General features: G+C 52.5%; 2 protein-coding genes across 3 annotated transcripts in view; one reads left to right on the top strand and one right to left on the bottom strand.

The window, feature by feature from the left end:
- The first annotated feature begins 1,344 nt into the window (after window positions 1-1,344).
- POMC (proopiomelanocortin) lies at window positions 1,345-8,042 on the top strand. Of its 2 annotated transcripts, none has more exons than XM_045549181.1 (3): window positions 1,345-1,431; window positions 5,038-5,189; window positions 7,239-8,042. In XM_045549181.1, exons 2-3 carry the CDS (start codon window positions 5,058-5,060, stop codon window positions 7,905-7,907), a joined length of 801 nt encoding a protein of 266 aa, XP_045405137.1. In that variant the 5' UTR covers window positions 1,345-1,431; window positions 5,038-5,057; the 3' UTR covers window positions 7,908-8,042. The 2 variants fall into 2 exon arrangements, with proteins under 2 accessions (XP_045405137.1, XP_045405136.1); XM_045549180.1 differs by having other exon boundaries at window positions 5,008-5,189.
- Window positions 8,043-13,808: 5,766 nt separating this feature from the next.
- Window positions 13,809-26,125, bottom strand: part of EFR3B (EFR3 homolog B) — a 76,343-nt gene continuing 64,026 nt past the window's right edge. The window contains exons 14-23 of the mRNA XM_045549179.1: window positions 25,921-25,996; window positions 25,330-25,491; window positions 24,059-24,190; window positions 22,635-22,702; window positions 21,527-21,654; window positions 20,643-20,734; window positions 17,292-17,340; window positions 16,042-16,148; window positions 14,864-14,913; window positions 13,809-14,394 (exon numbers count right to left, since the gene is read on the bottom strand). Coding sequence (XP_045405135.1) covers window positions 14,289-14,394; window positions 14,864-14,913; window positions 16,042-16,148; window positions 17,292-17,340; window positions 20,643-20,734; window positions 21,527-21,654; window positions 22,635-22,702; window positions 24,059-24,190; window positions 25,330-25,491; window positions 25,921-25,996 — 970 coding nt within the window. The 3' untranslated portion in view covers window positions 13,809-14,288. The remainder of the gene's footprint in view (window positions 14,395-14,863; window positions 14,914-16,041; window positions 16,149-17,291; window positions 17,341-20,642; window positions 20,735-21,526; window positions 21,655-22,634; window positions 22,703-24,058; window positions 24,191-25,329; window positions 25,492-25,920; window positions 25,997-26,125) is intronic.

The raw sequence follows: 26,125 nt of genomic DNA, 5'->3' as shown, positions 1-26,125 counted from the left end.
TGGATGAACTACATATTCATGTTAGTCCAAGCTTCTCTGATGGCTGCAGGGAGGCAGGATATGCTAGTTGGGGGAACAGTGTGGGCAAATGAGGCCTGTTGCAGGTGGCTGAAGTGCCAGGATGCGAGATGGAGAGCTGGGAGATGACCCTGCAGAGAGGCCAGGCGATAAAGCATCTTGTTTACTGTTAAGGAGCCTGAATCTCTCTTTTGGACCAAAAGGAAAGGGTTACTGAATGTAAAGTGAATGTCACCAACCAGAAAAGCTGAATTTTCAAGGGAGTCTTAGAGTCCAAATGAGCATCTAATTGGGAAAAAATAAAGTTCCTGCATTTGGCAGATTAAACAAGCACCTTGATTTGAAGTCCAGTTTAGTCCCAATACTCCCTCCCACACCCTCCACACCTCACAATTTGGTTTGGCTTCTTTAGTCCAGGTTAAGGTGGAGTCTCTTCCATTGCAGGTGTGAGTGCTGTCCTCTTCTCCCTGGCCTGACATGTGGGACTAGAGCGGAGCCAGAACGCTGGGGTCAGGCAGGACCGTGAAAATTGTGAGCATCCCCAGACCACTCTGCCAGCTCAAGGCTGCAGGGAGGGATCAGAGGCTGCAGGGAAAGTACTTCAGCTGCTTTTCACAGAAATCACCCCCGCTTCCCCATTAATGGTCTAAGGTTAACGGGGCTATTTCCTTGGGGTCTGGGACACAGAGGGGAGCCTGCCCTGGACCAGCCCCTCAGGGAGCAGACCTTGAGGGAGGGCAGTGCAACTCACCTTCCCACCTCCAAGAGGGCAACCTGTCCTGGGCCTCAAGTGAGTGACTCCTGACCTTCCCTGCTCCCTCCCCCGAAGTGGAACAGAGCGGTGTGAGTCCCCACACATCTGCATCACAGTTCCCAAGCCTCTGGCAAATCTGCGGCATCACAGACGCGCTCCCCATTGCGTGATATTTACCTCCAAATGCGAACACGGCAGATGCCAAGCTGAGCAGCTCTCAGGTAACTTGACCCTCGTCTCAACGACCTCAGAGGAGCCCAGGCCTGCCCCGCCCCGGGGTGCTAAGCCGCCCGCGTCCTACGTGGAGACCCAGCTGTAATTAAGTTCTTCCTGACTGGCCGCCAGGTGCGCCCTTTGGCAGGACGGTGCTAATTCCAGCCCCCTTTCCGGCACGTCCGCCCTTGCGCTCAGCCCCTTTCTGGAAGCCCCCCCTCCCCGCGCCCCGCCGCCCGCCTGCCCGCGGCCCCCCTCGCGGGCTGAGCTGCAGAAGCGCTGCCAGAAAGGTCACGTCTAAGCGCCCACCCGGAGAGCCCTGCAGGTATATAAGGACAGAGGAGAGCGACGGCCCAAGCGCGGCGAAGGAGGAGAAAGGGGAAGAGAAGTGACTGAGAGAGGTCGCCGGGCAGCCTCGCCTCCAAGGAGCAGCCTCCCGGCGACAGGTAAGGGCGCTCTTCCCCCGGGACCCCTGCCCGGCCTCCGGACGCTCTCGGCCGGCTCGGAAGGCGACCCCGAGTTCTTTGCAAACTTTCTGTGCCGCCTGAGGCGTGAGAAGTCGCCTAGCGCAGCGGCGACAAGGGCCTGCGTCCGGTGCCTTCCAGGGAGCCGGCGGCCTCGGCTCCCCCTGGGGTGGCCGCCGTCTGGGGTCGCGGCACTCGAGTGGGAAACGGGGGCGGCGGGCTGCCAGGAGCCCCGAGACTCAGACCGCCTTCGGGGGAGGTCCCGGTCTTTTGAATCCTCTCCCTCCAGGTGTTCGGGAGAGGTGTCACTTCTTCCAAGTGGGATACCATATACTCCAGCGCAAATTCCTATCGGAAATGGGAGCAGGAGAGAAAAGGCTAGAAGTCACAAGACTCCCTGCATTCCAGATTGTTTTGGATTCAGACCCCGGAATCCTCGTCTCCTGCCCACCTTAGCGCACCCGGGGCGGCCGCGCTCTGATGATTACTCGATTCTTGGGTCGATTTCAAGACAGGACAGTCGAGTCCCTCCTCTCCAAGACCCAGCTGGGGTTGAAAACAGGTGGCGGGGTGGGAACTGTCCAAGGTCCTGAAACGCCGGGTCTGGCTCCGGAAGTCCTCAATAGGAACGCGGGGCGGACCGCTCATCCCGCAAATCCTGGTGGTTTGCGGGGCGCTGGCAGCCTTTGGACTGACCAAGGCTCAGGCAAGGGGCGTTTCCAGTGAAGGAGAGACGGTCCGCTGAGAACGTGGATCCCCAAATTCTTCATGTATGAATGGGGCTGGGCTGGTTCTCACAGTATGGCTGGAAGGAGCCAAGGAAAATAACAGCATATGTTTGTTTTGTCAATTCATAAGATACGTGCAGATGATGGCAAATTTATAACAATATTCCTTTGACACTTTTGTTATAGGACTTAACACGTGTGTCATGGTGCAAAGACAAAACTCTACATCTCTGCTCTCATCCTTACAGATGGGCATGGCCAGTGTGCGGTTTTAGAGTAACAAACAAAATGTTTTGTTTAGTTCGTACAGAGTTCCCCTACACGTATGAAGTTCTAATCAGTATAGTTCTATTATGAAGTTAATGTAAAGATTAACAAATTGCAAGTTTCTATTTTTCCAGGGGTTTCAATTATTGGATTATGACACCGTACTTACAAAAAGCACAACATTGGACATTTCCCCATTAATACGTTGCTTTAAAAAATGACACAAATAAGGTAATATTTGTTCATTGTAGAAGAATGGAAAATATACATAAGCAAAAACGAATTGCTTTCAGGAATCCATCTAACATTTTAGCAATAGAATAAAAGCTCTGAGAGGGTGGGGAGGGAGACCGTGCAACAGCCAGGGGGCAGGGGAGGAAATGCTCTCGGGGGGCTTTCCAGGAAGGCCTGAAATTATGTTGAAGGCTTTTAGTAAATGCCAATCATTTCAGAATGGTCATCTTTGAGAACTGAAATACAGTTGAGGGGACTGTAAGACCTGTATGTTTTTTTTTCTCTCTCTACTGTTATTGTACACTTGCCCTCAGTGACGTAACTACCATTTTTTCCTACTTCTCCTATAACAGCTGGACATTTTTTGGACCTGGATGTGCTGTGTGGTCTTAGAGCTTTAATCTAATTGCCTTGTCCACCAAGTTCGGGCTTCGTACTTGAACTGGAGCACCAGCAGGCTACAACAGCAGCAGCCTGTCCCTTGGTGTCAGGTGGAGACTCTCCCAGTTGCCTCTTCAGCAGAGGCGCCGCTGGGCCGGTGACCGGCTGCTAGCGCCACCTAATGGCTGCTCAGAGAACGCTCAGCCGTGCCAGGCCACCGTTGGGAAGCCAGCCCGGAGCTGGCCGGGCTCACGGGGAATGGGATGGGGGTGGGGCAGAGAGAAGGAAGTGGCTCCCTGAAGTGCACAATGAGGGCTCGGAGGACTTTCACTTCCAAAGCCTCCCCTGTAAAAAAGATTTGGCCCTCGCCTCCCCAAATGAGAGATTTCTTTCTTTCTTTCTTTTTTTTTTTTTTTTTGAGACAGAGTCCCGCTTTGTTGCCTGGGCTAGAGTGAGTGCCGTGGCGTCAGCCTAGCTCACAGCAACCTCAAACTCCTGGGCTGAAGCGATCCTCCTGCCTCAGCCTCCCGAGTAGCTGGGACTACAGGCATGTGCCACCATGCCCGGCTAATTTTTTCTATATATATATTTTTTAGTTGTCCATATAATTTCTTTCTATTTTTAGTAGAGACGGGGTCTCGCTCTTGCTCAGGCTGGTCTCAAACTCCTGACCTTGAGCGATCCACCCGCCTCGGCCTCCCAGAGTGCTAGGATTACAGGCGTGAGCCACCACGCCCGCCGAGAGATTTCTTTTAGGCAAACTTATTTTAAAATGCAAATGTTCATTAGGAATGACAAGACACTTAGTCATCCACACTTTAATGAGAATTACTTTTCTCATCTAATTAGATTTCTTCCCAGCAGCTGGCTGAGAAGCTCTGAAATCCAGAATGGTTGCAGGGTTGGTGGTGAGCTGATCACAGACCTCTGGGTGGTTTCAGGTGGCAGACCTGGGTAGAGGAACTTGGCAGAGCTAGCTGTGCTGAGAAAGGGGGTGGTGGTGGATACAGGGGCCAAGGGCACCACGGGTGCCCCCTCCCTACTTCCCCCTGGCCTCCTGACCTCAGCATCTGCCCAAAGGCACTTCCTGGATTCTCTGCAAGTATCTGGCTGCTCACACCAGAAGCTAGTTCCCTTCTGGTCTCCTGACCATCTCTTTTCCTGAGAGACCTACGTCCTCTTCAAGTCCAGCTATTTTAGACCACATTTGAGAGACCTAGAGAACAAGAGAACTGACATAATGTGTTCAGAAGATGAGCCAGTTTTAACAGAATTGGGATCTGCTTTAAAACTAAATCTCTCCAAAGTTACTGGGCTCTGGGTAGCGGAGATCACCTGAGTGATTTATGTATGGGGTATCAATTCAGGTTGCCTGAAATTGTGACTAAATTGGCCAGTGGTTTTATTTGCTTTTATGCAAACCTAATATTCATAGGAAATAGAGTTTCAGAGGAATAATAGGATTCTGGTGGAAGAAAAGGGGAAAAGATTACCTTGAGCTGGAACTTCAGACTCCTTTTGTCTTTCCCAAGTGACTCCCATCCCTTGGATCTGGAATGTTTGAATATTATAGCTTTGTGTAGGTAGTGAAAGAGAAAAGCTCTGTGCTGGGAACAGGAGAACTTAGCCTTCCCTTGTCATGAAAATCAAAGTAATTGTCTCTCTCTGGGCTTCCATTTCCCCATCTCTCAAATGAAGGGCTGAAGGAGGTGATCTTCAAAATTGCTTCCAGCCCTAACCTCTTTAGGGCTCTCATTTTAACCAGAGATAATGGGATAGTTTACCCAGGTCCCTCTCCCTACCACAACTCTCACCACCTTGCACACCTCCCTTCTCCTAAGCACTGCTCCTGTCCTCAAAAAGCCTTGAACTCCACAACTGAGTGTGTTGTTAATGTTGGCTCAAGGTCCTTCCTGGTGAGTGGCCAACATTGTTCTGCTCCTCGCAGGGGTCCCTCTAATCTTGTTTGCCTCTGCAGAGACTCAGCCTGTCTGGAAGATGCCGAGATCGTGCTACAGCCGGTCGGGGGCCCTGCTGCTGGCCTTGCTGCTTCAGGTCTCCATGGAAGTACGTGGCTGGTGCCTGGAGAGTAGCCAGTGTCAGGACCTCACCACGGAAAGCAACCTGCTGGTACGTGGGCTATGGCTGCCATTTTGGTTTGGACATCGGATGGGACTGGGGCTGGGAGAGCTCAAAGGAAAGCGGTGTGGGAAGGGGAAATTCATTCCCAGTGGTGGGGTGATCCAACCTAGGGCAGGAGCAGAACTTTGCAGTGAAGTCAGATTTGAGCCTATGAGGGGAGGAGGCAGCTTCAGGGAGATGGGTCCACAATTCCTGCTGGATTAGCCTTACTCCCTGCTCCGTCTTCTGCAGAGACCCCACATCATTTAAACTATTTAGAGACAGTGGCCTAATAACAATAGTTGTTCCCTCAATTATTCTTATATTTTTAATCTTTTAGCCCCCAAATTATTCCATTTTAAATAACCTCAAATCACTTGACATTTGCACTTTATATTTCTTCCTTTTTTATCTACTACCAGTTACAAAGTCTGCTAGGTAGTTCCACAAATCATCTTTAGGGGAAGAAGGAAAAACCAAGTCACCATTTTTCTGTAACTGGTGCCAAATATCTTGTGCTCTTGTTGGAGGACTGGCCTTCTGTCAAGTTCCTCTGCAGTCTTTCCAGAAGCAGAGGCCCTTATGCCAGGCTGGAGCTTCCTCCAGGTCACCACAGGGTGTGTGTGTGTGTGTGTGTGTGTGTGTGTGTGTGTGTTGGAGGGCATAAATGAGAAATGATACCAAGTCCAAGGATTAAAAGACACTACTGATGTCAGTGACTGAGATTCCATCTTGCTGCCAGCACCTGCCAGGTGAGGGTGGAATGTACGTCATTACATTCTGTGTGTTTTGTCAAAGGAGAAGCTGAGTTAAGGTGAAGAGACAGCCTTCCTCAAAGACACAGAACATGTTTCACGTTTAATATAAAATGGAAACAAAGAACCCAGGAGATTCTGTGAGTTCCAGTTCAGAGAGACCCAAGAGTTTCTCGATTGGAGACATCCACTGCACAGCCTCTCCTGGTGAGAGCTCACCCGAGAAGTAGCACCACACACAGAACCCATGGGTTCTAGTTCCAGTTCTGCCACTAATGAATGAGTTGTGGGACCTTGACCAGGTCCTTACACCTCTCTGAGCCTCTTGTTTCATTATCTGTCCAGAGAATGGGGGTGTAAATTAGATAATTTTTATTTTCCACTGTTAACATTCCGTAGTATTAAAATTCAAAATCCCTAGATTAGGAAATTCCCAACTCAGCAGAGTGGGTGGGATCCTTTTGTTTTCTCCTCTGAGTTCCCAGGTCACTGAAAACTCAAGGCTGCAGCCTATGGGTCATTTTCCTAAGCAAATGTGTACCACAGTTGAGTCCTCTAGGGACAGGGAGCAGAGACACAGGCTTCAGGGGCTGTGCAATGGAAATGACCCTGGCTTTCCACCCCTCCCTCCCTCAAAATGACGTGACAGGGAAATAAGCCATCCCAGCCCACAGCCCACTGATTGGGGGCTGGTACAGGGATATCAGTTCAGAAGACTTGAAAGAACCAGAGAAAGTGCCTGGTAGGGGCAGGAAAGTTTTGAGGCATAGTGCAGGGATAGGGCTGGGGTAGGGCATGAAGTGGGTTTGCAGATTCTGGAAGTAAGGTTAAGGCATTATTGAAAATATGGGCCCTAGAAGCCAGACTTCTGTCACGTGGAGAGATTCTCCCCCAAATTTCGGCCCCACCCCCTCCGGGTCTTGAATTAACCCATCTGTATTTATTGAGTATTCCTCTGGCCTTCTGGGAGCAATTCCTACCTCTCAGGCATATGACGGTAAGACGTGGACCCTGCTCACAAAAGCTATGGGGGGGGGGCGGACAAGTAGACCCCAGATTGGGGTGGGGGATGTTGTAGTTGCCAGGCAGAAGTGTGCAGGGGTACAGGGAAGAAGAGGCGATGCGCCGGGTGAGTCTTAGGAGATGTCCACCAGTGCCAAGAGGACCGGGTGGGCTGACATGCTCGGCGGGGGAGGGGGGCCTCGCGACGCGCCATGGCGCCTGGTCCCGGCCGCACGCGGTGAGGGCCCCGGGCGCCCGGGTCGCAGGCCCGGCCGCCCTCACGCGCCGGCGTCTTCCCCAGGAGTGCATCCAGGCCTGCAAGCCCGACCTCTCGGCAGAGACGCCCGTGTTCCCGGGCAACGGCGACGAGCAGCCGCTGACCGAGAACCCCCGGAAGTACGTCATGGGCCACTTCCGCTGGGACCGCTTCGGCCGCCGCAACAGCAGCAGCGGCGGCGGCGGCGCGGGGCAGAAGCGCGAGGAGGAGGTCGCGGCGGGCGAAGGCCGCGTCCCAGTGCCCGCCGGCGGCCCCGGTGCCCGCGGGGATGGCGCCGAGCCGGGCCCGCGCGAGGGCAAGCGCTCCTACTCCATGGAGCACTTCCGCTGGGGCAAGCCGGTGGGCAAGAAGCGGCGCCCGGTGAAGGTGTACCCCAACGGCGCCGAGGACGAGTCGGCCGAGGCCTTCCCGCTGGAGTTCAGGAGGGAGCTGGCCGGCCAGGGGCGCGAGGTGGCGCTTGGCCCCGACCGCACTGCCGAGGGCGAGGCAGCGCTGGCCGACCTGGAGCACGGCCTGCTGATGGCCGGCGAGAAGAAGGACGACGGGCCCTACCGGATGGAGCACTTCCGCTGGGGCAGCCCGCCCAAGGACAAGCGCTACGGCGGCTTCATGACCTCCGAGAAGACACAGACGCCCCTGGTGACGCTGTTCAAAAACGCCATCGTCAAGAACGCCCATAAGAAGGGCCAGTGAGGGCGCAGCGGGGCACAGGGACGGCTTCCCCAGGGAGTCGACCCTAAAGGCCCCTGCCCTCTCCCACTCTGCTGCCGCAGATATTCAGCCTCTTAAAGCTGTCTGTAGTTAAGAAATAAAACCTTTCAAATTTCACATCCGACTCTGACTTTGTAGACTGTGAATAAAATTAAAATACATAGCATCAAATAAAAGCAGCATATATTCGAGCGGGAACATAATGGTTTCCATGTGATCAAGTGGTAGGATATTTCACGGGACGTAGATGGTGCGATTGGAAAGAAAATGTACTTCCTCTCCCTGCCCCATAAGTGGATCTTCAGGGGACCCAATAGTTTGTGTGATGGCTCAGGGTGGCTCCAGCACCCCTAGGACGGCTACATTTTCCTCCCTGCTGCACTGAGCGGGAAGGACTGCTCAGCTAGCAGACATGTCAAAAAGCAGGAGTCCTACAAGAGTGAGCTTGGGTCCCCCCGGCCCCCTGTCCAGCTCCAAAGGCCTGTGGGGCGTCTGTCGAGACCCCCCCACCCCCACGCCTGGGAGGGCTCTGGGCTGTCAGGTGGGAAGCTGTGGTACTACTTCCCTGGATCTAAGTCCTGACTGTTCTAGCAATTTGTGTGACCTTAGGCAAGTCCCCGAACTTCTCCAAGATTTAATTCTCTCATCTACTCTTCCCTTCCCAGTGTGAGGGTTACAGGAGAAAATGGATGTGATCGTTTTTTAATCACTGACAAACAGTGAGAGCTGAGAGTTGGTACCAGTTCCAATCTGACTGCACCCCCAGGCTGCTCAGATATTCTCAAACACAGGGTCTCTCTCTCTCTTTCTCACCTCCCCCCAATGGAGAAACACATCCATACAACGCAATATACACAGGTGCTTCTTCCAGCCCCTCAAACTCAAGCCTTGATTGAGGTTTTCCCTCACCCTCCCCACCCCTCCCAGCTGTGCCTAAGCTCCTCCCTCCCCACATTGCCCAGCTCCACCCCTCCCTCCGTTCTCAGGACTCTCCCCCCATAACAGATTCCTACCCAACTGCTCTCCCCGCCTCCAGTTGCTCTCCTCCCCAACCCATCATACGAAAATTCTTCATATTGATGTGTACAAAGTCTTGCTTTCCCCCCATTCCCTGGTTCAAGAGTCAAGACAGTGTCCTCACTCCAGTTTTCCATCATTTCCAAAGTACCACAAGGCATGGCATGCAGGGCCCTTGTCAGCAGGGCTCACTCTCTTTGCCAAACCCTGTTCCCACACGTGCCCAAATGAAGGCACTACCTCACACCTACTGCTCTCCTCACTGTTCTTCCATCCTCCCGCACCTCTGCCTGGCACCCCTGCCTTCTCCTGCCGTTTTGAATGCTGCCGTTTTTTCCTTATGAGCCCAGACTCAGGTTCTCCCCTGCTGGGCAAGTGGTGACCCCTCATTGTCAGTGTCTGTGCAGTCAGCCCCCCTGCGTTGGGTGGCATGCTCCTTCCTGCATGTGTGTCTTGTCCTCTCCGCTCTGGGAAATTCCAAGCTCCCCATGGTGTTTTCACAATGCTGGAGCCACGGGTTTTCACATTTGCACACATTTACAAGAGACTCACAGATACAGAGATGTACACATATATGTCTACTGCATCAGATAGACCAGTGGTTGGTATAGATCCAAGCCAGCTGGGAAACATTTGTTACATTTGCACTTACACATATACACCTATATAATTTCGACGCTCTTCGAGTTCACGATGAAAGAAAATTGGAATGCACCCTGGGAAGTCCTGATGTGAAGGGAGTCAGAAAGCTAGATTTCCCATGACAAGGTCTCCGCCAATGTGGGTTACAAGAAATGGGCTAGAACCAAGAATGGCCCAGGACTTCCTAACCGAGGACGCTGCCCTGCTGTGTATCCTGTGTCCTAGGTTCCCATCCTGGTAGCAGCCTCTCCCCTACACCTCCTCTCTGCTGAGGCAGGTAGAGTAATGGTCGTGGGGGTGGCTAAATGTCAGTGGTACCGTGTTGCCATTTTCAGATTCCATTTTCATCTCAAAAAACCATTTACTTTAAAGAAATCAAATAGACAACCATGTGGTGACAACATTAACATTTATTTGAAAAGGGCATCACAGAGGCTCATTGGGAAATCGCGACTAATAGTCCTAAAGAATGACTGTGCTAAGAATCCTTCTACCTACACTTCTTCCCACTCCCCTCTTTCCCTTTCCCTAAAATAAAACAAATATGATTCAATGAGTTTGAAATACGGAAAACTGCCACAGGCACTAATTCTGCACTCACATATAAATACGTCAGCTATTATATACATATATTGTCAACTACAAACTACATTACACACACACATGCACACACACGGGCACGCGCACACTCAGCCAGGCCATGAAGGTCTAAATGGACACAGGCACGTTACAATGTCTGGGCTGCAGCATTTGTGGATTTACAATCCTGCCCTCCACACGCCAGAATTGACAGTCATGGAGGAAGAGCTCAAAGGGGCAGGAGATGGGCTGTGAGGCCCCATGGCCCCCTGATGGAGAGGAGATCTGCTCAGCCAGGTAGTGCTAAATGACAGCACAGAAAACTGCCCCAACATGGCCACAAAGCCCTTCCTGCTGCCCCTGTCTCCTTCCACTTCCCCAGCTAACCAGGCTCTAGGACACGACGACCATCCCTCTTCAGACCTAGCCCAAGATTTCTAGAGTTAATGGGACAAAGAAGCAACAGGCTGCCCTAAACCTTCTCCCCAGATGTAAGGAGGATGCCTTGTCTGCCAGGGTCTGGGGTCACGGGAAGTGGGCATGGTCCACCCTGGTGAGATGACCTCCCTGTCTACCTTTAAACCTAATACTCAGCCTAACAGCTCAAGTCCAGCCTTTCCCATGGGCCCCCAACTGGCTGGCTGCCATTTTCTGGTCATGAAGAGGAATTGGGAAACACAGCCTCACTCTCAGCGGTACTCTCTGTAGCCAGGTTGGAAGGGAACTGGAAGGCATTGTGATGCAGGGCCCCTGGAGGAGCCCAGGGGTGTGGCCTTTGAGCCATTGAAAGGAGCCCCAAGGCTGTTTGATTCTGAGTCCAGTTGAAGCGTGTTCCATGGGACCTGGAACATGCCAGGCAAAGGGGTGCACGGACACGACACTTGTGCTTCTTCAAGTACTTCAGTGGGTCCCAGGCCCACCGTCTCCTGCTCAGCCATTTACATCTGTGTATGGGGGTGGGGGTGGGACGCAGAGGAGAGTATCTGAAGACTTTTCTGGTTCTTCTTCTGACCGCTTGGGCTCCTTCTCTGGTGAGGAGGACATTTAGGAGTCAAGAAAACACTTATTTCTGCTTTTCAAAGAGAGAGGAAGATGGAAGCAGGACCCACTGCGAGGAAAACAGCAGCAGCCGCAGGACCGCACTGGTGGTTCCCGCCCTTCCGCTGCTCGTGCATCCACATGACCCTGCCAAATCAACAGGGCCATTCCTGCTGCTGAGCTCTGCCAGCGAGGTGCTAACCAGCCTGCCCCTCCCCACAAAGCCAGTCCTCGGTGGCTCTGGGGAGCAACTGGTCTGCATGGGCTTGCTGGCTCCTCTTGGTCAAAATCAAAACAGAGAAGGGTGGGTGCTGCCAGATGCCAGGGGGCTTGGAAGGCAGGACACAGTGACTTGGCCTGCCACCTTCCTCCCTCTCGATCCCATCAAACTCTGCTTTGCTACGCTCCCAGGGCTCACGGTGAGTGGTAAAGGGGATTATTTAAATTACCATTTAATTTTCCATTCGAGTCACCTTAACCTTTCTGATTCCAGAATCCAGGTTCCACTCCATGTCAGCAGGCAACCTATTATCCTACTGAGTGTAAGTTTGAACTGATACTGAGAAGAGGGCACTTAAAAAAAAAAAAAAAGAAAGAAAAAAGAAAAAAAAAGGCCAGTCCTCCAAAAGCAGCACGTCCTTGCTAGGCAGCGGTGCCATAGGAAAGGCTGCCTTGCAGAGATGGAGAGGAAACAGCAGTCAGGTCTATGCACTATGGGAACCTCGGCTTTTTATTTTCTATTCCCAGGGTAGGGATGAGGGACAGAGACAGCTGAGGGGCCCTGCAGTCTCTGATTCTAATGTTGGTTCTAGAAAGATGCTCCAGGGAAGTGACTCCCAAGTTCCAGAGCCCCACAGGCTGTGCTTGGGGTGAAGCTTCCAGGGGGGTGGACGCTGACATCAAGCGGCACGAGAAAGAGACAGGAGGTCTGGCGTCAAAGCGAGAATACAGTAAAACATGGGAGGCTCTGGCGAGGAAAGGCATGTTTGGGGCTCAAGATTTAGATTTTCTTTAAAGTTTCTTCCAAAGGTTATTTGCCTTCAAGTTTGTTATTTTAAATTTGGTTTCTTAATATAGAATTATTAAAGAGAAGTCTAAGTTCATGCTTGTAAAGTTGGGTTGAGCATAAGCCAAAAAGCCACAAAGCATACCCAAAAAGCCATGGGGGTGGGCAGGAGCCTCCACGCCTGGGCCCTGCGATCATGCAGGCCCCCTGGAAGCCAAGTGCCCACAGCACCGAGATGGTGACCAATGGGAAGAACTTCATCTGAAGTGTGGGAACTGCAGCAGTGAGGGTCGGATAACCCCTCTCCCCAGGAAATTTATTGTGCATGTATTGGGAAGTGCATGTGCTCTCCTGGATTCCGGAAAGTACACCCATCTGTCCTAGTAACTGGGCTCTCACTGTGCATCGTGTGGGGCCGAGCGCACCATGCGCAGGGGTGTGATCTGAGGGTGTCCTAAGAAGCCTGCCCCTCCCTTAGCAGAAACAACCCGCTTCTGGTCCCAGGCACACTGCCTGAAATTGTACTCTACAAGGGGATTCTCAGCTACTCAAAAGGCTGAGGTGGAAGGATTACTAGAGCCCAGGAGTTCAAGGCCAGACTGGGCAACATAGTGAGACCCCATCTCTAAAAAATTTAAAAAAATTCCTTTGGGTCAAGAAATGTACTCACTCTCTGCCTTTTTAAAAAGCAAACTCTCCAGGGAGGGAATATTTGACCATTCACACCTTACTGAGTTATATGGGCTCAGGAAAGTCATGGGGAGTTTGAGTGGAGAAGGGAAGGCTATTTGGGACCACAGCGTGCTGCCACGGGAGGAAGCCCAGGTGAGGTTCTGCTGGGGGTGTCCTGGAAGGCACCGGCTCTGTATCAGCCCCTTTCTGCACCCACTAGTTACACACAGAGACAAGGAAAACAAACCCAGGCCCCATGGGGTCTCCACTGCCTCTCCCAGGACACGGGTGTCGCCAGATGGCACCGATGTCCCAGACTTTGTCCAGAGAGTGAAGACATCATTCCAATAGCAGGTGCTGGATCCTTCTTTCCTCAAATGGAACATCCAAAAGGTTGACTTCAGACACCCTTGAGCCCCAGAGTGCCCCCTCCCCCCACACACCCGTCACAAGGCTGGGGCCTCCTCGTAGGAGGGGATGTGGGAGGCCTCCCCTCTGTGCATCATCTAGAACCACATCCTCTTGCTCTGCCTTCACTCGACCCAGAGGCTCTGGGAATAAATACCTTGGGACCCTCAGAAGAAAGAGACCCGAGAGAAAGAACCCAACTCAGGAAAACATCCAGAAGGCAGAGAACCCAGGGAGGGCTGATGACAGCTCCCTCTGAACAACGGAGGCGAGAAGATGCTACAGTGGGACGGGGACTCGCTCTATCCCCAGTGGCCTGCACCCCATTCCGTGCTGCCCCCGTGCTCTCTACCCCCAGCTCCTGTTATCAGGGCTCAGCATTAACTAACAGTAGAAAGAAACATGAATGGATAACTGGAGAGTGAACAAGAAAGTGGGAGACACAGCAAAGACTTGAGCCACGGGCAGGGGGGGATGCTCGGATGAGAGCAGCTGTCCCCTCTCCCAGCTCTCACTCCGTCACTTCTTTCCAAGGGGAGCTTTCCTCGGTTCCTCCTGAGTTCAGTCTACAGCTTCCTTAACCAACCAAGTCCCCATCTAGTCCCCTCGTCTGGGGAATGGCAGGTGCACCCTGCTGCACCCCGAGTGGAAGCCCTTTACTCAACACACCGAGCAGGAGCCTCTCAGTCCCTCAGCCTCTCCATGGAGACACCCACGGTTCTCTGCCCCAGCTGACACAAAAGAGAAGACAAAGGGCACAGGTGAGTTGCTTATTGGCCGCAGAGGGGCGGGTGGCTGGGTCTCCCTCGGGGAAGGCAATGAGGAGGTCGGAGGGCCAAGAGGGACCAGAGCGTCTCCACCTTTGCTCAGTTGGGGAGCTGCTGCCCTCCAAGGTGACTTTTTCTCAGAGATGCCAGCTAGGTTTCCATGTGGTCAGGCGGGTGTGAGGGTGAGCCTGTCCCTCAGACTCCATCCCCCTGAGGAGCTCTGCCTCTTGGCATTCAGTATACGCACAGATCGGGGAACTTCATCTCGTACACGGGGATGGAGTGGTTCTGCGGCTGACCGTAGGCTGCGGTGATGGTTCCCGACGGACTCGGAGGGGGCCTGGCGGGCAGGAACACACGGAGGAGAAAGGCATGGAGAGGAAACTCTGGGGCCCCACCCCTGTGCAACTGAGCAGAGTAGCCGACTTGGTTTCTCTTTGCACAGGGACCAGAGACTTTGTCACTCCTCAAGTTCTAGGTTTTCAAATTGTTCTAGAATCTACAGCTTGAAGTCAAGCTTCTCTGAGGGCTCTGCAGTGACACTGCTACTTTAGAAAGTAAAGCACCAGCCTGGGACACTAGGACCCCTGGCTCATTCCAGGTTTCACCCAGCCAGGCTTTTATCCTCTCTGGCCTCTTGTTCCTTTCTAGGGAGAGTTGGTGGCTGACTCCAGCCCTGGGGATGGATGCTAGAGCGGGTGGGTTGGAGGGGAGAACTGGAGACAGGCGTGAGCGAGGAGGACTCAGGACAAGGGGCCCCAACACTGGGCCACAGAGGTAGGGGTCCCCTGCCCATGGCTGCCACTTACCGGATGGTGATTTCAAAGATCTGATTGAGTTTGCTCTGGAGCAGTGACGCCTAGACACAAACAGAGGGGGAAGTGAGCTGGGGCCCCCAGAACCTCTGCGGGCTGACACACGGGCCCACCTGTCCAGAGCACACTCTGGAGGGCAGGGCAGTTGCAGCCTTAGGAGGGCAACTGGGGTGAGCACGTCCTAGCACTTATCTGTATTGGACCCTGACTGTAGGTTCAGATCAGGGACAGCCACCCACTGCAGGCCCCAGCTGAGCGTATGAATGCAGAGAGAGAGACTGCGCGTGTTCAGTAACCAGGCCGCGACTCCTAGCTCATGGAACGAGCCACGTCTGCCTCTCCAGGTGGGATGAGGTTAGGACAACACACGCCCAGGAAAACCTATATTTTGTATATGTATGTAAGTATTATATGTAAAACATATATGAAATAGAAAGCTACACGTATTATATTTTTACTGAGAGGAAAAGGTATTTGTAGATTTTGATTGTTTACAGTTATGTTTCATTGTCACTAAGATGGCCATTGTGGCCAACACATCCTGCTGTGTAATCAGTTTCGAGAACTGTTCGAGCTCCTCCCTTAAGACAGGACACGGTCCTCATTTCTGCTTGTCTGGCTGCATCTCTCTCAAATCTCCTTTCCAAGGCCTGGCTGTTCCACCCCGCTGCCAGGGTCCCGTGGTGGGAAGAGGGCCCGGCCACAATGCTGACCCTCTTTCCTTGGCCACACGTCCTTCCTCCATCACTCTGTAAGGCGGGGACCACCATGGCACTGATAGCACAGAGTTATCATGAGGATGAAATAAGCTAACTCATGGAGACGCCCTGGCACACAGTAGGTGCTACTTAAGCACCTGCAGTAATGGTTACTATGAGTACAATCTGATTGTCTGATACAGGTGCTCCTAAGGCCAGGACTTCTTCCTTAGGTGAAAATCGTGAGGTCTGGAAGAGTGTCTGACCACACCCAAGTCTTCTGGTCCATGGGGAGCAATGTAGCGCCAGGGCGCCGGGGAACCTGGTGGGCGCAGCAGAGCTCTCGGTGTTGGAACATAAACCCTAACTTCCAGGCTCAAAGAGCCAAGACCTCCTAGAAACTGAATCCTGCCCTGGACCCAACTCCAGTCTCTGGTTGGCCCCCAAGGACTCGCCCTTGTCATCCCCACTCACCCGGGCGCCACAGTGTGCGGCGATCTCCTCAAAGGGAGCCTTCTGGAACTTCTCCACCACCTGTCGCCGTCGCTCACGCTCCTGCTCCTCGACCGCTACACTGTCCACTGCAACAGAGAGCTGGGTTAGCACCAGCCCCTGCCCCACTGATGGGGAAGGGGAGGGACCTGAGCAGCTGTAAAGACGGGTGGACTCTCCAGAGGGGGCACTGCCCATGAGTGCTGCCTCGGCTCTGCCCTCTTCACTGTCACTGTTAGGGATGGTGGCATGGAGGTGTGGTGCCCTCACCTGGCCTCAGCAAGGCTGGACCTTTTCCTGATTCTGCCTCAGGGCTCAGCCTTCTTCCTTGTGTGAGAGTTTGAAAACTAGTCAACTGGACCCTTCAGCTGGGCTTTTAAAGTCCTAAGTAGCTGCTCTGTCACTAGTACTTTTAAATAGAAGATCCTGGAACAGTTGATTCCTTGAGTACTCTAACAATAATTTGAAAAGGGACATTAACAATGGAGAAGCCAGACAGACCATGAGAGCCAGCACCAAAACCCTGAGGCAGAGCAGTCTGAGGCTGGTTAGTTTGAGGCTTCTACATGTGCCACTTGGCATCCAAAATGAGTTAGCACCAAAAATAAAAAGGGGGGAGGGTGTCAAAAGTGTGCATCCTACTTGGTTTAATAAGGCAAGTAGTGTGTACACTCAGAGAGGTACCATTTATGACAACAAAAATAAAAAAAAGGTTTGCATGTAAAGACATAATTTGTCAATGGAAAAATTCTCTTATTGGGAATATTTCATTGCCCGATAATCCAGATAGATCAGGTAGCAATGCATTTTAAAATCTCTTGCCCTTGTTAAATCAATACTCATACGATATCTTCTTAATATCTTCCACTGGTCAGCCTGTTGTTTTGCATTACACTCTACCAAAAATGAATCAAAATATGTACTCCAAATTGCTTTTTACCTGTAGCCCTTAATTGATTACTTTTAAAAGCAGCTGCTATTCGTAGAAAAGGGTTGCCTGATGTAGTGCACACAGGGCCACACCACTGACCCCCACCAGGAGGGCAGGGACTTTCGATGGCAGCTTTGGCAGCTGAGACCAGTTTGTCGGAAGCCTTTGGCCCCTCCCCTCATGGTGGTGCCGCATCACACGGAGGAGGGCAGCAGGTCAGGCGGCATCTGCCTGGGAGCAGGTCCTAGGACCCCCCTCCACCCTCTCCCCTAACCAGAGTTCCTCAGAGTCCCCAGCTCACCGATGGCCTTCTTCAGCGTCTCGTAGGTGATCTCTTCAGCAGGCACTCGCTGAAGGAGAGGGGACAGATATTTAGCAAGACGGGGGAGGGCAGAAGGGAGCCCTGGTGACCTCAGCAACCTGGTAGCCCCTTTGCTGCTTAGAAAAATGTCCCAATGGGCAGAAAGTCCCTCAGACACCCACATTCCCACCAGGGACCCTGGAAGCTCCCTGAGCAGACACAGCGGAGAGTAAGTGAGATGTGGGTGGAGAAGCTCATTCCTCATCAGATTCAGACTCAGAAGAAAGTCCTGAGTCTCACCTAAAATAATTCACTGTCCCCCGCCCCTCCCCAAGTCTGTCTCATCAAGCCCCTTGGGAGGAAAACAATGTGCTTTATAAAAATCCTCAGAGAACATAGAAAATATTGGAAGCAAGAGGAGACAGGTGACAAATATCATCTCAGATGTACATTTTAAGAACTAAATAACATTTTTGAGGGCTTATGATATTAAATTATCCACCAAGGTGATCTGAGTATAATAAAGGTAAGAACGGAAGATTAGCGCTGACCCCCCGCAACCCCTGCTGAGGTTGGTCCAAGGACCTGTGTCATGGGATCTCTGTCCTCCACAGAGTCTATAAAAGAGGTGGAAAGTAACAAAACCCAGAGAAGGGGACTCCATGGATGTGTGGCTTTAGGTCAGAGGCTGAAAACAGTGAAGGAATTTGGACTAAGTTCCAGGAATTCCCCACTGGACGATTAGTTACTTGAGGCAAGACCCATGCTTTACTCTTGTTCTATCGCTTAAACAGAATATTAAGCAAAAGAAGTAGACACAGAAGAAAACGATTTCATTGATGAAAAGTTCAAGAAGTGACACAACTCAGCGTAGTGGCTCCCTTGGGGGAGGGCCCTGGGCAATGACGATGTCCCATTCCCCACACCAGGTGTAATCACACGGTATATGTACTTTGTGGAAATTCATTGAACTGCACACTTTTGGATTCGTTTGGCATTCAGCAAATTCTTGTTTGAGTAGGAAAGGGCAGATGTATGGACATGGGACAAAGTAATTCCACAAATATCAAGCGGGCACACATTACCCGCAGGACTCTAGGCGAGTAGTAGAAACAGCCAAATTTGTCAGCAGAGGAATGACATGAAGGAGAAAGCTATGCTGAGCTAGAACTCGCTGAAGATCCATCCACCCTCTACATCCACCCACCATCCACTGTCAGCACGGACCAATGCCAGACGGCTTGCTGGGGAACTGTGTGGTGGACAGTCAGAGAGAAGGACGCTCACCGGGCAAGAGGAGGTAGAGAGAGGCTTAAGGAGGAAACGAACAGGAGCAGGGCACTGAACAGCCAATGCACAGTGCAAAGCTGCATCCGCGTGCAGAGGAAGGCGGTTCAGCGGTGGCATTCTGCACTAGCAAAGACATGGCGCTGACCCAGTATGGCACGGGCGAGGCTGGGAGCAGACCCCCTGCAGCAGGACAGCGGAGGCAGGCCAGTGTGGCAGGAGAAAATAAATGGTGGGACCACCCGGACTATAAATGGCTCTGAATGCAGGCACCAGGGTTGGGATCTGACCACACAGCACAGCCAGCCTGGCATTTAAGGCCATAGGCAGCCACTGCAGGATTCTTAACCGGGACATGCGGGCTGAGGGTGGAAAGAATTGGCAGAAGGGCATGGAACGGAGGCCTCCACACCCTGCTTTGCTACCAAGTCACCTCTGGGCTAAGCTGACTCTTGAATGGAGGAAGGAACTGATATGTGTGGCCCAGGAGGCCACCAGTGAGTGGGGCTCTGTAGCCAGGTAAGCATTCCTCCTTCTCCTTGCGTGTCACTTCACCCCTCAATTCCGGAGGGTTTCTCACCTCCTGGGAAGGGAGAATCGCCACTGCAGGAGAGACAGCCGCCGACTCACCCTGAGGCCTAACACACTGGAGGTTCCCAGGCGGAGCTGGAGGCCTTAGAGGACACCTGGTTCAACCTCCTCATTTACTTATCTAATTAGCCCAGGTCAGAGGTTCCTTCCTTCCCTGGGAAGGTTCCAGACTAGCTTTCAGAGCCCCGGACTGGAGGTCTGCCCCAGTGAATGAAGTGTCCGAGGGCAGGGTTACAGGGAGGCTTGATTCAGAACCTCCAAGACGTTTCCTAGCTCTGATCACAGAAAGGCTCGGTGTCGCAGCTGTCCTCCCTGTCCACACCAGCCCCAACAGGCGCAGACTTGGGAACGCCGGCCTGCACGGCCCAGGGACCACGTGAGTCTTCCTGTCCTGGTCCCACCCAGATGTGTGTCCTCCTTGCTTCTCTGAGGCTTCCCCACGCTTCCGCCAATTCCCTTAAGTGGGGCAGTTGGCATTAAACAGAAGTGTGATGCGTCCTGTGGCTTCAACCCCCCATGGGTCCTTCTCCCGCTGCTCTGCCCTCTGCCCCCATTGCTTTCTTATTTGGTGGAGCGAACTGGCCTTTCCATTTTGATTCCCTAATCTCCCTTACTCACGGGCACATCTGCTTTCCTTGCTGAGGTAGAAGAAAGGAGATAATGGCAGGGGAGACATCACATGTTAATCTGAACAGAAATTAGATATTCTCGGTCCTCAAGCGAGGCTGCAAGGAAGAGGGATCTTTGAGGCACTGCTGCAGCTTTCTCTTAAAAAAAGAATCTCGGTTGTCAGGGGTCAGGGGTGAGGGATGGATAGGTGAGCGCAGACGGCTTTTAGGGCAGTGAAAATACTCTCCACGATACTGCAATGGTGGACATGATGGTGGATACATCTGTCCAAACCCAGAGAATGTGCAACACCAAGAGCGAACCCCAGTGTAACCAGGCCTTGAGTGACAGTGATGTGTCAGTATAGGCTCACCAACTGGTGAGTGATGTTCCTAATGGGGGAGGCTGTGCATGCGTGGGGGCAGGGGGTATGTGGGAAATCTCTGCACCTCCCTTTCAATTTTTCTGTGACCTAAAATGCTTTAAAAAATGATCTTAATTTTAAATAAAGAATCTTTATTTATATATCTGGAAGAAACATTATGAAAGCTGTTTTCATCCTCATCTCTCGTGTTAAGCCTTCCAATTTCCAAAATGGAGCATGCCTGCCCCCATGTGAGCAAGGAATGATGGCCAGAGAGCCTTTCAGGAGTGATTTTTATGCTATTCTCATGGGAGTAGGGGGACACAAGCAACTGTTCCAGATGGAAGCATCTATGATCTGTCTCTGTATGGTGAGAGTCAGTACGAACACGGACATTCTCCACATAACTTGAAGCACACTGTGCCGTGAGCGAGCCTGGAGTCAAGCGTCCAACCCACAGGAGCTGGGAGCTTCGCCATGACAGTGGTGAGGACACTTACCTCCTCCTTCTCCGGGCTGTTCCTCGATTCCACCTCTACCTGCAGGGAGATGGTCTCTCCAATGCTCCTCCTCTTGGATAAACGATCCTCATCTGGGAAAGAAGCAGCCCAGAGGCTGGAGTCTCCAGGCCTCGGGGAACCAGGACCAAGCCACCACCCCACCTCCCAAACCCTTTGCCTCTGCTCCACAGTCCTCTATGGTTCAGTGCACACTCAGGCTACACCTGGAGCTTCCAGAAGCTTCCAATTGCTGTAGGGCTTCTCCACCCATCTTAGGGTAGTCAGTTTTGCTCATTAGAGCTAAGCTTTTGAAATCGTTGATGAGCACAAGGAAGCTGCTTATGACCAGAATGCATATGTGAACTTGTATAAGCATCATCTGCTAACAGCACTAGCAGCTGTCATTCGTGTAGCATTTTCTAAGTGCATTTGCATTAATATAGGCACGTGATTTCATCTACCTCTCACATCGACCCTCTAAGGCAGGTATTGCTAATATCCCTATTTTACAGTCAAGGACACTGAAACTCAGAGATGCCAAAGGACTCATCTAAGATTCTTCAGGCCATGAGTTGCACAGAGGTCTCAAGCTGGCTCTCTGGTTCCATAGCCCATGTCAGCTCTTTCCAGCACAACGGAGCCTCTCCCGTCCACAGGCCAGGCTGTCTTAGGGGACAGTTACTTTCAAGGATCTGCACTGAGGAGGAGAGGTGGGGACATCAAGAGGACTCACCATAAACTTCCACTGTGTCTTTCAGCCCTCGGGCAACATCCAAGGTGCCATGGAAGGCAATCGAAGGGCCCACAAGTCCCTTACACTCAGGCCCTTACCTGGCTAACAAAAGACGGAGACAAGCTTGGTAGTCCTTGCACAGAGCTCATACCTGTCAGCTGAGGGATGTAGGGCAGACAGAGCCTGTCCGAATTGTAGCCACTGCCCCCAAGGACTTCGCTGATCTTGCTCTGGCGGAAGAGGAACTCAATCACCACTCCATCAAGGTTTTGAGACAGCCTGGATGACAAAAAAGGGAGAAGGCATGTTAGAACTGTGGGTGTCTAGAATGATTTCCTAATAACTTCCTCATAACAGTAAGTTGGGTGCAGTGGCTTGTGTCTATAATCCCAGCTACTCGGGAGACCAAGGTGGAAGGATTGTTTGAGCCCAGGAGTTAGAGACCAGCCTGGGCAATATAGTGAGACCTCATCTTAAAAAAAAAAAAAAAAGTAATACGTTCACTATGCAAGATGACAGAGAAGCAAAAGGAAAAGAACATCACCTAGACTAGAGTACAGTGGCTATTCACAGGGGTCATCATGGCACATTACAGTCTAGAACTCCTGGGTTCAAGTGATCCTTCCACCTCAGCCTCCCGAGTAGTTGGGACTACAGCTGTGTACCACTGCACCTGGTTCAGTTACATACTTTATGTACACAATATCCCCCATCTCACCCTGTTCTGTTATCTATTTTATTCACCTCTTATACGATGAGTATTTTACATTAAGTACTCTTCTAAAACATCGCTGCTAGTGTTTACCAGTTATCATATAGATGGGCCATAATTTATAAAGCCATCCTTTACTGTTGAACATTTTGTTTTCTCAAAACACCTTTCCTTTGAGTTCCTCTGATGCTGAAGTGATGCTGGCCCCCAGCACAGTCTACAGTCTGGAAACGTCACTTGGACTGACAGCAGTGTCTCGTCAGGGACAACTCCTCCAGGAGCATTTCCCACGGGCTTGGCCAAAGCTCCCAGAGGCTGCATCACACACACCAACGTGGCTCAACATCACAGGCTTGCAGCGTGGATTACGGTAATGTGACGGGGTCAAACTGCACCCACTTCTGGACCAGAGGCAGGGGCTGCTTTCTGCCTGTGATTCCACAGGCGCCTGCGCTCCCTGGCGTTGACCTCTCCTGGCCTCAGACCACCAGCCTGCTTACCCAGCTGCCTGGGGAGTCCCTGACCACGTCCCCCGAGCTCTCCTCACCTGGGCCTCTCCACAAACACATCCTCAGGGAGCATGTACGGAGCCTCTTTCTTCCTGGTCTCTATCACCTGGAGTTAGGGAGGAATCACATGACAAGAGCCGGGTTCAACAGGGAGCGGGAGCTTAGAGCAGCAACAAGAGATCCCACTCCTGTTCAGCATTACCCCTCCCACAGCTTCCTTGGCAGAGCACGCTCAGCTGGGCTTCTCCAGTAAGAAACCCCGACCGACAGTGACCCTCAGAGCAGCCCGAGAAGTCCTGCCTCCCTTCGGGTGGTCTCTGGCACAGTGACACAGCACCCTCCCCACCCCACCCCAGCCAGCCAAGGGCAGCTGAGATCTGGGGTTTCTTGCTTTGTTTTGCTAGTGTGTGTGTGAGTGTGTGTGTATGTGTGTGTGTGTGTATATATATATATATATATATTTTTTTTTTTTTCTTTTTTGAGACAGAGTCTCATTCTGTCACCTGGGCTAGAGTGCAGTGGCATCATCATAGCTCTCAGCAACCTCAAACTCCTGGGCTTAAGTGATCCTGCCTCAGCCTCCCAAGTAGCTGGGACTACAGGCGTGTGCCAAGATACCCAGCTAGATTTTTTGTTTTTTCTAGAGATGGGGTCTTGCCCTTGCTCAGGATGGTCTTGAATTCCCACCCCAGCCTCCCAGAGTGCTAGGATTACAGGCGTGAGCCACTACGCCCAGCCTTGCTATTAATAGTATATTTTAAAGTTAATTCTAGACATTGTACAATTCCACCTATGAATGCTTCTGTGTGTTTTAAAATATCTTTATGCAACAACGGAGAACATTTGACTATAGACTGGGTATTAGATAACACTGAGGAATTATTGATAATTTAATTAGCTATGTTACAAGCATGGCAATCATGTAGAGAGGTGCCCGTGTTTTTTTTAGACATATATGAAATATAAGGTCAAAGGACAGGATAGCTGGGATTTGCTTTAAAACATTTTAGCAAAGAAAAAGAAAAGGAGGTAGATGAAGCAAATAGGGAAATATCTTCATAACTTTATTTAATCTACACAATAGCTAATGGATGTTCGTGGTTTTACCCACTACACTTTTGTGGTATTTGTGAACGTTCACAGCAAAAGCTCCACCTGGCTTCAGTCCACATGATCTGAGGGGTGTGGGTGCGCTGCCGTGTGTGGGGAGGGCAGAAGGCAGGCAGTGGGGGGTGGCAGCAGGTTAGGAAGGAGCACAGGCCACTCTCATGCCCGATCCCCCACCCCACTCTGTCACGTCTTACCCAAGTAAAAGCTGCCGCAGTAACGGCTCACTGTTCACCACGTCAGCCCTTTCCTCACTGCCCGGGACTAAGGATAGGACTAGTGCAGTGAAGGGGAAGCTGTTCCCGGGAAACCCGAGTCGAGGGCCCCCGAGCTCTCCGGGCCGGGGGGCACCCACCTCGTGGATGTGCTGGCAGAAGGCAGGCACCGTGGTGAGCTGGCTGATGAGGTTCAGGTAGGCGGCGCCCAGGGCATAGAGGGCGCAGCGGTTGTACACAGGCAAGTTCTCCTCGTTGACCTGCGCCACGTCCTGTGGCAACACAGACGGGCCTCGAGCGTCCATGACAGACTCCACTAGCGTCCCCACCCGCCGCCCAACCTCTCCCCAACCCTCTTTAGAGACGGCTCCCTTTTCTAGACCAAGCCCTCGGCACTCGTCCCATAACTTCCTGGGAGATATTAAAACAAGTCATTCTCGTTAACGCTGAAGGGAACGTTCTCTAGAACAATCTGCAGTCCCAGCTTCGTGACCTTCACTGTCCAAACCCTCATCGTTATTCCCAGCACAGGGATGCCGTCTCCGCCACCAGCTGATTCTTTGCAGGTGGGACTGGCTTGCTAAACTGGGTTTTCATGCTAAGCTGAGAGAGCTGTGGGAGTCACTGGGGGATTCGGACACGAAGAATCCCAAATTCTAGTCCTTAAGGGTAAAGGGAATTAAGACAACTGTGGGGTCCAGGTTGGCGCTGCAGGATGGAGCGCCGTCAAGCCGGTGGCCTCAGACTCCCCATCGCTGAATTTCCAGGTTTGCCAAGTTCAGGGACATGATGCCTGCCTGGCTTCAGGACCCTGGAGACCCCAGCCTTTGAGGTCTGAAGGAGCCCCCGGGACGCCCAGTGTCTTTGGAGTGCACGCCCACCCGGGCAGACCGCGAATTCTCAAGCCCCGTCCCGCGCCCCACTGGCGCCCACGAGTCACAAAGGAGGCTCGCTACACACACAGGCTCCCGGGCCCGGGGGACCCTGACTTGCCAGGACGGGGAATACGTATTTTTAACATATGATCAGGGCAATTCTGAAGCACAGCTAAGTTTGGGAACCAGAGGATCTTTAGACAGACAAGTTTGTTGGACCCCTCAGGGATGGCGAGCACCCTCTTAGGAGTCTGTGGAGCCTCACTCGGACCCTGTGAGAGACTTGAAGTACTAGGGGCGCAGGAGTGTTTCCGAATGACCCTGTTCCCTGGGCCTCCTTTAGCTCGAGGCTGGGCCAAAGCCATGAACGAAGCATTCTTTGGGCTTCCCCAAACAGAACCATGGTTTGGGGCCTTCACGCAGGAATGACCAAGAGGGTAATAGTCCCAGGCTCCAGAACACTCGTTAAGCAGCTGCTACTCCCTACTCTTAGCAGCGCTTGACCAAAACAGGTCCCCTCGCCCACCCGAGCCCACCTGGACGGCCAGCACCAGGCGGATGAGGTCCACCACCACCTCCTCGTTGGCCAGCTCGATGCTGATGAGCGCCAGCAGGCCGTAGAGGGCCTCGTAGTGCTTCTGCATGTTCGTGTCCTCCTTACAGCTCAGGTAGATGTGTCTGTAGAGCTGCTGGGAGTGCTGGGGATGGGAGCGGGGCAGGGAGGGTGTGGAGGGGACAGGAGGGGCAAGGAGAGGGGGGAGGAGGACCGATCTGAAGAGGGGCAGGGTGGCTGTGTACCCTACCCCCACCCTCAGGGCCGATGCCTTTGAAGCAGACTCAGTGGGAGTGGACACATGCAGGGGTGCTTGTGTAGGGAAGGGTGTGCTCCAATGGAACCAGCAACAAAAGCTGTTGCTGAAAGCCAGTTTTAGGAGCAAAACGCAGTCAATGGCCCTGGACTGACTCATCGCCCTGGGCTTGACCCCCCAGAGGGGCCAGCTGTCCAGCCTGGCCACGCAGACCCTCGAGGGCAGAGGTAGGCTCTGGGGCAGGGAGTGTCCACAGTGACCGGGGGCCACAGGCCTGGCCCGCCTGGGTCACAGTGCCCTGAGGCTGGGCTTGCCTACCTTCTTCATGAAGACAGTGTCCTGTCGGGAGCATTTGTCCACTTTCAGCTTCAGGACAGAGATGTCACTGAGGGTACTGGGAAGGGACACAAAGGGCCTCCTCAGCCCTCTATGGGGACGACCCAAGCTCACATGGTGTCACTGGGCTTTATCCCCAACATTGTCAGTTGGCACCAAAGCCTCCCAGGGCTCCCCGGCCCTGGTT

Source organism: Lemur catta, chromosome 4, assembly GCF_020740605.2.
Source record: "Lemur catta isolate mLemCat1 chromosome 4, mLemCat1.pri, whole genome shotgun sequence".
Lineage (NCBI taxonomy): Eukaryota > Metazoa > Chordata > Mammalia > Primates > Lemuridae > Lemur > Lemur catta.
This window is presented reverse-complemented; position numbering and strand designations above follow the sequence as displayed.

Excerpts from the sequence above, each read along its gene's own strand:
- POMC (XM_045549181.1), top strand. The coding sequence starts at position 5,058 with ATGCCGAGATCGTGCTACAGCCGGTCGGGGGCCCTGCTGCTGGCCTTG. Across the intron at positions 5,190-7,238 it reads CCACGGAAAGCAACCTGCTG|GAGTGCATCCAGGCCTGCAA; the intron begins GTACGTGGGCTA and ends CGTCTTCCCCAG.